This window comes from Danio rerio, chromosome 18 (genome assembly GCF_049306965.1).
Source record: "Danio rerio strain Tuebingen ecotype United States chromosome 18, GRCz12tu, whole genome shotgun sequence".
NCBI lineage: Eukaryota > Metazoa > Chordata > Actinopteri > Cypriniformes > Danionidae > Danio > Danio rerio.
In genome coordinates this window covers 29,593,129-29,607,674 of record NC_133193.1, presented here as the reverse complement: position 1 = coordinate 29,607,674, position 14,546 = coordinate 29,593,129, and the positions used below count along the sequence as shown (strand labels likewise).

The 14,546-nt window shown below is 39.4% G+C and overlaps 1 protein-coding gene across 7 annotated transcripts in view; it reads right to left on the bottom strand.

The window, feature by feature from the left end:
- The window catches only part of kiaa1549lb (KIAA1549-like b), a 238,743-nt gene that overhangs the window by 84,910 nt on the left and 139,287 nt on the right, over window positions 1-14,546 (bottom strand). For 6 of the 7 annotated variants that reach the window (XR_012394355.1, XR_012394354.1, XR_012394356.1 and 3 more), the window contains exons 15-16: window positions 12,226-12,350; window positions 7,747-7,964 (exon numbers count right to left, since the gene is read on the bottom strand). Coding sequence is in view for 4 of the 7 variants with exons in the window: in XM_009293641.5 (XP_009291916.1) it covers window positions 7,747-7,964; window positions 12,226-12,350 (343 nt within the window). In the remaining 3 variants the exon portion in view is untranslated. Of the gene's footprint in view, window positions 1-7,746; window positions 7,965-11,207; window positions 11,951-12,225; window positions 12,351-14,546 lie in introns of those variants that run through there. The other variant, XM_073930354.1, reaches the window with a different exon arrangement.

Sequence of the window (14,546 nt, the reverse complement as noted above, 5' to 3'; positions counted from 1 at the left end):
CCCTTTATCCGTGCATCAGGAACCACCAGACGAGCAATCAGCAGCTACTACATCGTCATGGATAAAAAGGTCATCCTGTGGCTGGGAAGCACTTCATTCACAGGACATGCTTGATGAGATTTCCTAGCTCCAGTTTGTTTTCACACAAGTTTACAGCATTTATACCTTCATTTAAACTGCTGTGTTTGATATGGAGGACCAAGGAAACACCCGAAGTGAAAGATTTGCACGCCAAGTTGTTTAAAATGTAATTTCACAAGAAAACTATGCGTTCAGAAGTAAACTATGAGTGACGCTATATTGAACTTTCAAATTGCTCTGATACCACATCAAGTTTGGACCAAAGGACTGAAACAGCCTTTTTGAGCACTGGTCATACATATTTTGTTGATACTGTCTGTACTAATAAAACATTTAAAGAATATTTGACATTGTTGCATTTTAAAAACTGAATGAATTGTTGAAGTGGTGAATGTTTTCAAATAAAATGTTTTTTCTTTTGTAATTTACAGTCTTATTTGACCTTTTTACCATATTTACACTCAAGAGAGTTGAATAAAATAACAATATATTACACCAGGCGGTGTTAAATATAGTTACATTTTTTAACTCTGCCCAGAGTTAAAATTAACCCTTACTTCGGTGTCAATGTGCCAACCCTTTTGAAAGTGTTGATTTAACAATGTTTTGAGTGGACCCCATGAGACACTTTCAAAGTGTTGAAATTAACACCCATAGAGTTGTTTTGGGTCCCCATATTTTGCTGTGCAGGGCTTCAAGATTGGCGTAGAACGAGTTGAGCTTGTCCGGGAGAGACGCAGCAATGTTTACATTGGCGGGTTTATTACTTTTAAAGTCTAATGTAATTAGGTCCCTACCACATGCTTCTTGCGATATTGGCGTTAAATTGACTCTCTACCTTGTCTCTGTATTGATGTTTTGCTGCTTTGATGGTTTTCCTGAGGTTTTAATTTGCTTGTTTTTGTTCCTCTGCATTTCTGGATTTATAGGCAGAAGCTCAAACTGATAGGGCTGTTTGTATTTTGTTATTGATCCATGGTTTTTGGTAGGGGTAGATACGGACAGTTTTTGTTGGGACCCCATCTTCTATACACTTTCTGATTAAGCAAGTAACTGTGTTTGAGTACACTTCAATGTCGTCATCAGTCCACGTGATCAAAACAGTCTTGAAGTATGGAATGCGATTGGTCCGTCCAGCTCTGAAACGTCCTAAGGGTGGGTGGTTACTGTTTCAGTTTCTGCCTGTAAGCAGGCAAGAGCAGAACAGAAGAATGATCTGATTTGCCAAATGATGGGCGGGGGGGGGGATTTGTAGGCATCCCAAAACGTGGAATAGCAGTGGTCCAAAATACGATCACCACGCGTGCTTGTGGTGATATGTTAATGGTATTTTGGAGCGATTTTCTTAAGATTGGCGTGGTTAAAATCTCCTGTAACAATAAACACTGCCTCCGGGTGTGCGGTTTCCTGCTCGCTTATGCTCCCATACAGTTCCCTGTGCACCTGCTCTGTGTTGGCTTGAGGGTGGATGTACACAGCCATAATGATAACAGCTGTGAACTCCCTTGTATGCCAGTATGGTTCACACCGAAGAGTAAGATATTCCAGATCAGGAGAACAAAATGATCTAACTGGGTGTATGTTTCTCTCATCACACCATGAGTTGTTAATTAAGAAACAAACACCTCCTCCTTTGCTTTACCCTGTGAGTTCTTTTGTTCTATCCGCACGATGTACGGAGAACCCCGAAAGTACAGCAGCTGTGTCTGGTACCTTCGCAGATAGCCAGGTTTCTGTAAGGCAGATAATGCAGCAGTTTCTTGTTGGAAGGAAATCCGCACCCGTAGCTCACAAAGTTTATTGTCCAATGACTGAATGTTAGCCAGCAGAATGATGGGGAGTGGAGGTCAAAATCCAAGGTGTCTTAGTCTGACGAAGACTTTTCTCTTTTTTGGCTGCGTTTCCGTTGTCGCTTCAGTTATGTGACCCAGACAGAGGGCTCTGTTGCTGTGTTTGTAAACAGAGCGTCGCTAAAGTCCTGTCTTCGATGTACAACGAGGGAGCCAATTCCCCAAAGTGTGTGTCTATCGTAGGTAATGACAGTGTGTACATCCAGCATAAATAAAAAACAACAAAAATACAAGTAAAATTCACAAAGTTTGCTGGGAGCTCGCAACATGGCGGCCATCCTCGTCATTCATTTAAGAGAGCCCGGTGCTTCCGTTTAAGATATCATACTCGCACCCTCTTTGCATTTCAAAGAATGTTATGGCAAAATTCAGTCATCTTACTGAAAATAGCTGCAAAATCATACATATACATATACATGCCACAGTTCAGCCTCCACCAGGAAAGTAGGTACATTTGTGACAAGATGGCTGAGTGGTTAAGGTGGTGGACTGCTAATCTATTGTGCGCTGCGTGTGTGTTCGACTCCTATCCTCATTGCTCATTTCCTCTAGTGCTTGAGAGAGTCCGGTGCTTCAGCGGATTTTTTTTTATTTTTATTTGCACCCTCTTCGCGCTTTGAAGGATGTTGTTGCAAACTTTAAAGCCATTTTTACCGAAAATAGCAGCAAAAATACATACATATATGCCACAGTCCAGAACCCATCTGGGGAACAGATCCGAGCTACTGAAAAGCTTATTATCACAACCTTTACCTTCATCTTTTCTGTAAGAACCCCCAGGAAACAACAAAGTCCAACTTCCCGCACAGCAAGCAGGTAACCTGAGACAACTGGCTGAGTGGTTAAGGCGAAGGACTGCTAATTCTTTGAGCTCTGCATGTATGGGTTTGAGTCCCATCCTTGTTCATCTAACTAAAAGTTAATCTTTCCTCTAGAACAAAGCTGCACTCTTACATGATGAGGTGACTAAGTGTGGTTTATTTATAAACTAATTTTGAGAGGATCATGTGCTTATGATTGAACACAGCTGGTAATGCACCAGCCGCATATTGCACCAATCAGATGAACACTGACACACTGGAGCTTTTTGCTCCAGTCAACTTCGTTTTGAAGAATCCCCCTTTCCACCCCTACTCCTCCCCTTCTCTGATAGGGTGGCACAGTGGCCTGCACTGTTGCCTCACAGTAAGAATGCCACTGGTTTGGCCCTTTGCAGACCGGTCTGCGTATCTGTGTGGAGTTTGCATGTCCTCCTCGAGTTTCGCGTGGGTTTTCCCCAGGTTCTCTGGTTTTCTCCCACCGTTCAAAGGCATGCCAAACACGCTTTCTTATCAATCATCAGCTAAGTGTGAACTCTTGAAAGTTATGTTGTACTCTGCAAGTGCTGGTTTAAATCCCATTCTTAGAGTTTCACTGTTTTGAGAGAGGCCAGTGCTTCTGTCTACGGTTTCTTGCACCTCTCAGCGTCTTAAAGGATGTTATGTGAAAATTTTATGTAATCTTTAGTGAAATTAGCTGCAAAAACATACATATACACCACAGTCCAGTCTCCATGAGGAATACATTTACATGCGAGAGGAGGTGGCTGAGTGGTTAAGGTCATGGACTGCTAATTAATTCTGTTCTGCACGTGTGGGTTTGAATCCCTTCCTTGTTGTAAATTGCTTTAGTGTTGTGAGAGAGCCCGGTGCTGCTATTGAAGGTTTTTCACTTACACCTATCTTAACAATTTGAAGGGTGTTATGGTAAAGTTAATCCAGCCTCCAGCAGGGATGGACTATTTATCCACTGTGCTCTGCACATATGGGTTCGAATCCCATCCACGTCATTCAAATGCTTTAGGGTTTTAAAGAGCCTGGTGCTTCCATGGAAGGTTTCTTACACGCACTCTGTTAGTATTCTGAAGAATGTTATGGTACAGGTTAATCCAGCCTGCTGCATGTTTAGTAGCCTTCTGTCTACTTTTTCTCCTACAAAACCAGAAAAAAACGTTGAAGTTAGTGTTGAACATTAACTTTGGGGCACTGATCAGAGCTACTGAAAAGCTCCTTATGACAACCTTGAACTTTATATTTTCTGTAAGAGCTCTCAGGAAAAAACAAAGTCCAGCTTCGCGCAGCCATCAGATAATCTGAGACGAGGTGGCTGAGTGGTTAAGGCAATGGACATTGTGCTCTTTTTTGCGTGGGTTTGAGTCCCATCCTTGTTGTTCATCTAATTAAATTTTAATCCTTTCTCTAGCACAAAGCTGCGCTTACACATGATGAGGTGGCTGAGTGCATAAGTCAGTACGTTGTACTCTGTAAGTTCTTGTTTAAATCCCATCCTCATAGTTTTAAGTTATAATATTTTGTAGAAATAAATGTATACAATGTTTTAATTAAATCACACTTAAATTAAACCAAATATATTTTAGTCAACTAACCTCGAGTAGATTTAGTCGACTAAAACTAGACTAAAACTTGTAACAGAAATTAGCTCATTTTATGAATATTAATAATCAACAATAACGGTTTATTCTTAATTATCAATATTCCGGCTTAAGCTTCAGTCAATTTGGTCAAACAAACATATGATTGTATATGATCATGCTCGCGCGACCGAGCGGATTCCCAGATTATGAATATTAATTATCAACAATAACGAATTATTATTAATCATTAATATTCCAGATCAATTTATTGTTAATTTGACCAAACAAACACAAGCAGAGCCGCCGCTCTTTTTAGCGGACACGGTAATCTATTCATTTAGAAAAAGGGAATTTAATTGCTACTTCTTGTGAAGTAGATTAATCATTCAAAAGTATTAAACAACTTATAATAGCTAGGCAGGGAAATCTGTATTTCAGTGACATTTTCTCGTGAGACAAACAATACAATTCATTTGATTACAATGGAATTTATTGACTAGACAGACGTAACGAACAAACAAACGCACAAACATACATTAAACACGGAACAAAGGTAAACCACGTGGAGATATCGGGTCTATCCGGGACTATAAAACTTGTACGAACAGAGAGAGATAGCAAAGCGCGGAAATATAGATTTCAGATAAAAGAGTGACAAAACTTTCAGTTCCACACGCACCATTAAGGACCACCAAGATTATAAAAACACCTTTTTGATAAAAGGGGCACAGCTTAATCGCATAACTAAAAGTACCTGGACTCTATGACTGGGGTCTCTCTCTTTATGCTTCCGTCCTGATGAAACTCCTTTGATGTCCTTCTTGATGCGTTGAGTTTGTAATACAGTTCTGAGGAATGCGATCACAAACTTTAAACTGAGTTTACTTTGCCGGAAAATAAAGAAAGCGTTACGGGAAAAAGTCCATGCGGCGTAGAAAAGCCGCGTAGCCCTAAAAGGGCCACGTTTTGATGGGTTCTTTGTTTGGACCTTCTCTGAGGATGTTTGGGGGGGAAGTCTGGTTATACCTGTGGGTCACGTGACAACCCGTTCAGCATTCTGACCAATGATTTCAGGGGAAATTTGAGCGGGAACCCTTCCTTTGAGGCTGCTCGTATGCAAATTTGAGTGTCCGTCTAAAGCATGCGGACAGGCATTTAATACAGGGCTTTAAAGAATAAAGCAATGCGAGTTATGGTCTCAATCTATGCATCATGTGTTGTAAAATGTCAGCAGAAACCCATCGGTACCAAACATGGGGGGTTTAAAAGTACATCAACATAATTTTTCATATCCTTACAATATTTATGCTTCAAAAAGACCTAAAAGGAACAGGCATACAGGTTATAAGAGAGGTTACACAGGTAAGAAAAGTCAGAAATGAGATACAAAGTTTACAAAACATAACACTTTAGTTTTGTGCTGTTTTTAGGATTTCTGAGTGCATTTTCTTTCTGTCAGAACAGCCCCGTGGTTGTGTGTGTGTGTTTGGGCAGGAATGTATTTGAAGCTCTAGGCTTAGGCCCCGTTTACACTAGTGCGTTTTAGTTTGAAAACGCATAAGTTTTGCTACGGTTACGCCATTCGTCCACACTACACCGGAGTTCTCGAGCTCTGAAAACGGAGCTTTTTGAAAACGCTGGAGAGGCCGTTTTCATTCTAAAACGCTGCTGCTCCGTCTCAGTGTGGAAGGGGAAAGACGGAGACATCTGAAAACGGAGGCGGGGCTGCAAACTTTCGCCTATCTGATTGGGGCTTTTCCTCAATATTAAGTAGCCCACACACAGTTCAGTCTTGCATCCTCTTCTTGTAAGTTAAGACTTCGCAAGTTTGATCAAGGCTGCAGTCTCCCCCTTCTCAGTTTGATATGGAAAACATACCGAGTACACGGGTAAATCTTCAAAGGGAACAGTGTACTTTATAACTTCATTCACATCACCTTGGCTACGTTGTTTCCCTTTCTCAACAATAAAATGTAAACATGATTGAAGGAACTGCCTATTTTCTTTTTAATATTAGCAACTTAACAGACAGCAGAAATGTTGAGGCGTCGTACTGCATATATGAGCATCATCTTCACTGTGTGGATATTTATAACAAAACGGAGCCGATAACAACTGCCTCCTTTCAATTTCAGTGAAAATACGAAACACACCCTCTCTTTTGCTGAATATCAGTTTTAATAATCGATTATTATAAAAGTATAACATACAATAAGTTTATAGATTGTAGGAAATAAAGGCAAGCGATCAGTCAATGTACCTGAATTAATCATTAACTTATCTTTGCGCTTAACCAAAACATGTTACCCGTGAACAAGTAACTTAATAGATTCCAATGACCAAAGTCAGGGAATTGGCCTATGTCGTTAGATAAAGACAACAACATGAATGAAATATCACGTTTAGCAAATATAGTGAGATTAGATCCAGCAGGAGATGCTTGATGAGCAGTCTGACAAGCAGAGCTCTCATCTGGGTAGAAATACTGGAGCGCTTGCCCGATAGTGTGTGTGTGTGTGATCACGTGATGTGCGTTTTCAGTGTTTTGGTGTGGACGGAGAGCTGTTCAGAAACGCTGGGTAAAACGCGAGTGTAGACGCGGATCGTTTTCATTCTACAACGCCGTTTTAAAACTAAAACGCACTAGTGTAAACGGGGCCTTAGTAATCCAGGGACACTGGAGAGATAAAGTCTGTCGGGGGTACCCAGACTTTTTGGAGCCAGGAGTCGTAAAACCGTCTTGTCGACTGAACCCAGATCGTGATAAAATCAATAAGTAATTTTATCTGTGGACTGTACGCTACAAACTAAAAGGATTCAGAAGACTAAAATATGACCAAAACTAAATTGGAATTTTAGTCAAAGACTAAATCAAAGTATGCTGTCAAAATTAACACTGGTCGAGTGTTTGTATATATGCTTTTTGTTTTAGTTTACTCAAACACATGCATGCACACACACACAAATATACATATACTAAAACATGGAATAGTTTATATCATCCTGTTTTTGCATTTTTTAAGACCACATAGCAGTAGTTGATTTCCAATGAGTGATATGGTTCAAGAAAGTAAAGTATGGTGCACATGTATTTTCATTTCTACTGTTTTGGGCCATTTTTGTAAAGGCACATCACATCTAAAATATGTGGAATGCCTGATGTGAAAAAATAAACTTGAGATCACAAAATATGCAATATCTGAACAGCCCATATGACTTTCTTTTTCAAGTGAGAATGACATTGATTACAACTTTCTGGCACATACCACGATTACCAAATAAACGGTACTACTGACAGTAAAAATGCTAGTCTGATCTTTTTTTTTTTCTTTTTTTTTCTAGACCATATAGTATATGTCTACCATTTACTTAGATAAGAATACACAAATAAAAATCACTCACCTCCTGCGGTGTTTCACATATGTGGAGCCCCTGTCGTCCTCCTGTTCCTGAGCTCTGCTGTGAGGGTGTGGAGGTCTGTTGTGCCTCTGACTCAGGTCTTTAGTGCTGCTTTTCTCCTCAGCAGAAGGAAAGTCATAGTAACCCTTCCTCTTGGCCTTCAGTCTAAGCTTGTTCCTGTAGTGCTCAATGTCTGACTTCTGTTTCAGAGCCAAATTCACCTGTATACACACAGAGGGATAGAGAGATAGAACACTGGCCAATCATATACTAAAACATTTTTTGAATGTAGATCTAATTAATTTCTCATGGGTAAAGCGATTTTCTTAAAGAAATCTGTGCCAGGTCTCTTTGAAGCCCAAATGTGACTAAATTAAGCAACAGTCTGCATTGAGATTTAGTAAGAATAAGCTTTTGTTGACTTTATAGACTAAGATTTCTGTGATGTTAAATTAAATCTTTGTAGAGTCTTGCAGAGATAAAAACATTGTGTTTCATGCCCTATATCAGTTTTATCTACTCGTTTATTTTACATCCAGCCTATTTTAAACCTGTGTACTCCAACTAGCAAATATGAGGTTGTGTAACAAATAGCCTATTTTAACTATTTGTCCAGTTGGCTAGTAATTTGGCATGTAGTCGCCAAACTACTTGTTTAAAGAGCCCCTATTGTGAGTTTTTGAAAAATTACTTTCCATGCAATGTGTAGCACAGCACTAATATACGGTTCTTCACCAAATATGTAGTGCCGGATCCGGAATAACTTGAACGTGCCTTTCCCTTCAGACACTAGCAGAGTGCAGGGGATCACAGAACTGATTATAAGGTGAAGATGCCGATCACTGGCAGTTAGAGATTTGGCTTCATTTTTACAACAATACCAAAGTATAGCCAACCTAGTGCTGTGCTTGGTCCTATAATTTTTCAAAATTTTGATACAATAATCTATGCTGCAACGCAGGGGGGGGTCTCCACATCACCACTAGTGTGCAGTATCCACTTGGATGATGTGACAGCAGCCACAGGACAACGGCACCAGTGCGCTCACCACACACCAGCTATAGGTGGAGTGGAGAGACAGTGACAGAGCCAATTTAGTGGATGATTGGGAGGGCCGATTGAGGGACTCCTGGTCCCCTGCTCTTTACAGTGCCATGTGACTTTTAATGACCATAGAGAGTCAGGACCTCGGTTTAACGTCTCACCTGAAAAACAGCGCCCACTTACAGTGTAATGTAACCTTCACTTTCACTGGGGCATTATTGGCTCGTTTCCACTGACAGGTACAGTACGGTACGGTTCGGGTCGGTACGGGTCACCTTTATCAGGCTTGCGTTTCCACTACCAAGGGTACCCTTTTGGTGGGCGTGGTGTATGACAAAGTTTCAGTCGACGTCATTTTCGCTCGAGAAAATGTTTACGATAAAGCTGCAGAGGTCGTTCACATATCATATGAAAAGCACTTCTCACAAAATAGATGCTTTACAAACATAAATGCTTGTGTATAAATGTTTATTACTAACTTTTCTATAAACAGGAGTTTTTTATAACTGCAGATCAATGACGGTGCGAAATAGCCTACTGTAAAGTCTGTAATTATATTAAATAAATAAATAAATGAACATATATGAACACATACAGACCCTTACAGTATCCGGTATGTTACCAACTACAGAAGAACTACACAAAGCAGACATTTCGTCAATAATTAGGTTCAAAACAATACAAAGTATAGTCTACAGTCAGAGTAAACCTCTCATCTGTGTCTGTAATCTTCAGCAGCACATGAAGCCTCTGTTAGAGAGTCATTCCATCATTCCCAGTTCATATTAGTCCAAAAGGTGATAATAAAGATTAAAACAAGGCAGTTTGTTCACGTTTGCTGAAGAAATAACATGATCCTTGGCTTCGCCTTTTTTTCCTCGCCCCACTCTCACGTTTGTCCTTTTCTTTCTGAATGTGTCACTCTCGTTTGTCAGCTTCTCACAGGATCGGGTTTCCAAAAGCTTGTCAATAATCAAGTGCATGTTATTATCATCAGCTCAAGAAGTTTGTTATTTTAGATAGAGACACGCGGCGAAATCAAGGAAGAAAGCGAAACCACTCGGGCTTCAGACTGGCTCGTAAAAACTACGCGGCACAGGGTAAAAAATAAATAAATCCGCTCTTCTCCATGGCTTTGTGGCTGTTTATCATGACGATGACCGGGTTTGTTTGCAGGATAGACCATGGCTGCATATGTATATATAATTTCGCTGTAATTTCTCGCTGTGTATTTCAAACATGGCGGGTCCTTTGTTTACATTCTGGCTTGTTGCGTCTACGAATTACATATCTCTGTAAACCAATAGCGTTCAGCTGCGCGTGTAGCTCCACCTTTTGGGACCCTTTCTGCAGTTTGGGACCCTTTCGAAAGGGTCCCGAAAAAGTGGTACGGTACGGTTTGGTTCGGTACGCCTTTTGACAGTGGAAACGGCCATAAAAGCGTACCAAACCGAACCGTACCGTACCACTCAGTGGAAACGGGCCATATGACCCAGACAGACTGCAGGTTGAGCACCCCCTGCTGGCCTCACTAACACCACTTACAACAGCAACCTAGTTTTCCCATGTGGTCTCCCGTCCAGGTACTGACCAGGCTCTCAGCCCTGCTTAGCTTCAGTGAGAAACCGGTCTTGGGCTCCAGGGTGATATGGCTGTGGCTATTTCAATATAATCCTTATATAATGAAGAGGGCCAAGTTCATTCATTCATTCATTTTCTTTTCAGCTTAGTCCCTTTATTAATCCGGGGTCACCACAGCAGAAAAGACCGCCAACTTATCCAGCACGTTTTTACACAGCGGATGCCCTTCCAGCTGCAACCCATCTCTGGGAAAGGCCGAGTTTTCTACTGAACTAAAATATATTTGCCCGTCATCGAGGCGAGAGATATTGTGTATTGTATAAGCTATTTCGTTCCATGAAAAAAATACTATACTAAATACTATAGCGTTTGAAAGCATACTGTAGATAATTACTTGAATTAAATTGTCATAGTAATTATTCTGTTACTGTTGTACAACACAACTGTAGGAATAAACAAACTACCCAACAGGCTTTAGTTTTCTATGCTATAGCACTATCACAATACAGCAGAATTTACACTAACTTTCCAGTGTTTATTACAGTTTATCAGTTTACTTTAATACAATGTTCTGTAGCATCCATTAACAAAGAGTTGTACACATTATACACTTTACTATGTGGCTTAAAAACATGTTTATTCTAAATTACTATTGTTTTTCCTCCATGCAGATGTCTTTCAGACAACACGAAATAACAAATAAAAGCATAAAAAAGCGCTGTGGACACATATCTACATTACTATTTATTCATTTTTTTTAGAGGGTAAAGTGCTCACACAACAAGAACATGTTATGGTTGTTTATTCTGCCCAAACCCCAGTAAAGACATGGATTATTGCAGAAAAGATGAAGATTTTATTGCAGTGATAACAAGGCACATTTAAGTGTGTATAAGTGTGGTGGTGTTTTTATCTGATTTTTATATAAAATATTTATACACATAGCTAAGCAGGTATATAGTCTTTATTGGTGCTGTCAAATAAATTATCGCATTCAAAAAAGCTTGTACATATATATTTATTAAACAAAAGGTTTATTACACGCCGCCTTTTTCTGTTTTTCAGACCGTTTTTTTTTTAAACTTCCCTCCTTTATGAACAAAAACTTATTGAAGTCTTCAAAAGCTGTTCAGGATTTAAACAAACAATTAGAAGTAACATAAAACAAAAACATTTTGATGTTTCAATAGCAATTCCTATGTAGAAGAATCACATGCAAACTCAACACAGAAATGCCAACTGGCCTAGCCGAGATTCGAATTAGCAACCTTCTTGCTGTGAGGTCAGAGTGCTAACCATTGAGCCACCATGCCGCCGGACTCAATACTGCTCAGTGAGCGCCATCTTCCGAATGAGATGTTAAACTGAGGTCCTCTGGGTTGTGAAAAATCCCAAGATGTCTTTAGAAAAAGAGTAGGGAGTTGACCCTGGCATCCTGGCCAAATTTGTCCACTGGCCTCTGTCCATCATGGCCTCCTAGCCATCCCCATATCATTACTGGCTTCATTACTCTGTTTCCTCTCCACTAATTAGCTAGTGTGTGGTGTGCGATCTGGCGCAAGGTCCAGGTGGATGCTGCACACTAGTGGTGGATAAGGTACAGATTTGAGCATATACATTAAAATGTAAACATGATATAGTCCTTTCCATATGACCAGTATTAAATACTTGAATAGATTATAATTATATATGGTTATCGGGATATGAGATGACAAAAATCTCATATGACTGGATAAGTGTCAGTAGACAGTCACAATCAGCCTCCTGTGCCTAAACTGAATTCCCATCCATCAAAACCTTTTTGAAGCAAGTCAGTGGTTGCTCTTTGAGGTTTACTCTAATAAAATCAAATCTTACCTCTCCATTAAATACAGCAGAGTCCTGGCTGCGGTCGGAGGACATGGGGTGAGAGTAAGTGGGTGGAGCTGCCATTGGTTTTATGGAAATAAGATGAAGTGATCCTGATGAACTGTCATAATGATCTGCCAAAAGTAAACACACACATACAAACACTTCTTACTGTGTTTCCACATCAGACTGCAGAAATGATACAAGATTTTACACACAGCATTTACACAGATTCACTCCCTGATGATGTGGCAGTGGCTCTGTACAAGATTATCCCTTGTGCAGAAGATGAATACATTTTTTAGCTCTCAGTTATTTCAAATGAAAAAGATCTGAGCCTAAGATCTCAGCATATCTTTTGATTTTAATTAACTGGGCAAATGTATCAAGAAGATAAGCTTCTAGCTGGTCCACTTTTGAGAGAATATATCTAAATATATTCTTATGTCAGTGGGAAAAAATTATAGAAGGATAAGCAAAACTGTCCATCTTGTCCTAAATATAAATAAATAACCCTGTGGTACAGCTGGCATGGATCTAAGAGAAACGCTCACTATCCTTCAGCTAAGTCCCTGATTTATCAGGGGTTGCCACAGTGGAATGAACTGCCAATTACTCTGGCATATGTTTTATGCAGCGGATGCCCTTCCAGCTACAACCCAGCATTGGGAAACATCCACACACTCTTATTCCCACATTATGCCCAATTTGGTTTACTCAGTTCATCTGTACCACATGTATTCAGAAACCCACAAACATGCAAACTCCACAAAGAAATGCCACCTGGCCTAGCCAGGACTCAAACCATCCTAAAACCAGCCTTACCAGTCTAAAATTGATCAGGGAGAACTGAATGAATTTGCATGGTGTTCTTTTACATATGACAGAATTTTATACCTGATCACCTGTTATGCTCCAAAAAGCAATATTTTAATGAACGTAGCTTTAAATTGTGTGTTTTTTTATTCTACAGAATCAGTGAGAATTCTCAAACTCTACAAAAAGAAATTGTCTGACTTTGTTATTTGTAATTTTAACAGGAGACTGAATACAGTACATGAGAAGCTCAAGTGTTATTAATGGTTTTTAATATTACCTAGTGACACTGTTACATACATCTATTTAATTTCTCTTAACATTTTAGCGTGTATGTGTCTTAAAGAATTGGATGGTTGGCAAGCACAAACAGCATAAAAAGAGCAGCATGCACAGTTGCTACTCTGTAAACCCTGCTGTTGTCATTACTAAACATTTTAAGTTAATCTAACTTGACATTACTTAAAATACCAAGTTTTGGCATCAAGACTTAAACAGTTGTGTTTAACTTACTCTCTAGTCAGCAAAAAGCTGAACTTAACATTTTAATTTCTATAAACGATTCACCATGTCTCTGTTTAAAATAATTGGTTGTGCTTGAAATTCTGCCTTGACAACTGCGCTGATTAGTCGATATATGTTAAAAGACACAAGGTGGTCATTTTGCTTGTGATGGTAAATTTTGCTGAAGCACAGCAGTACACTACCTTAACCCATCTGACAAATTTAAATTAGTAAGTACATAATGAAATGCTTGTATATATTTTTCTTAATTTATATACATGCAGCGGTGACAGAGTGGCACAATGGGTAGCACTGTCACCTCACAGCAAGAAGTTTGATGGTTCAAGTCCCGGCTGAGTCATTTGGAATTTCTGTGTGGAGTTTGCATGTTCTCCCCGTGTTGGTGTGGGTTTCCTCCAGGCACTCTGGTTTTCCACATAGAGCAAAGACATGCGCTATAGATCAATCAGGAAAGCTAAACTGTCCGTAGTATGTGTGTCCTTAATTAGATGTTACGGAACACCAACATGGTGTGGCTAAATATCAACTTCGATATAAACGGCCATGGGAGTAGGCAAGTTAGTAAAGAATAAAAGCTGAAAAAATTGGAAGTTTAGTCTATTAAAGATTTTAAGTTTTCTGCAATTAAACATTTAAGTTGATTCAATGAAGAGACCACATTTGTACAACTCAATTAATTGAGTTGTTGATTTCCCATTACTCAAACGAATTAGGGGAATCACTATCCTCAAATTATTTGAGAAGTCTCAACCTATTAGGGTTTACAGATAAGTCCACTTGTAATAATTATATGCGTATAATATAATAAAATAAAATTGGGCTTTCTCTATAAATCTTTGCACTATTTACATTAACATTCTAAATCACAAACTGAATGGAAGATAATATTTAATAAGAGAGAGAAAAAAAAAGGTTTACAGATACTGCATCAAATTGTCTCTTGAAGACACAATGGGGGGGGGGAGTATGTGTATTAAGAGAAAATGGAT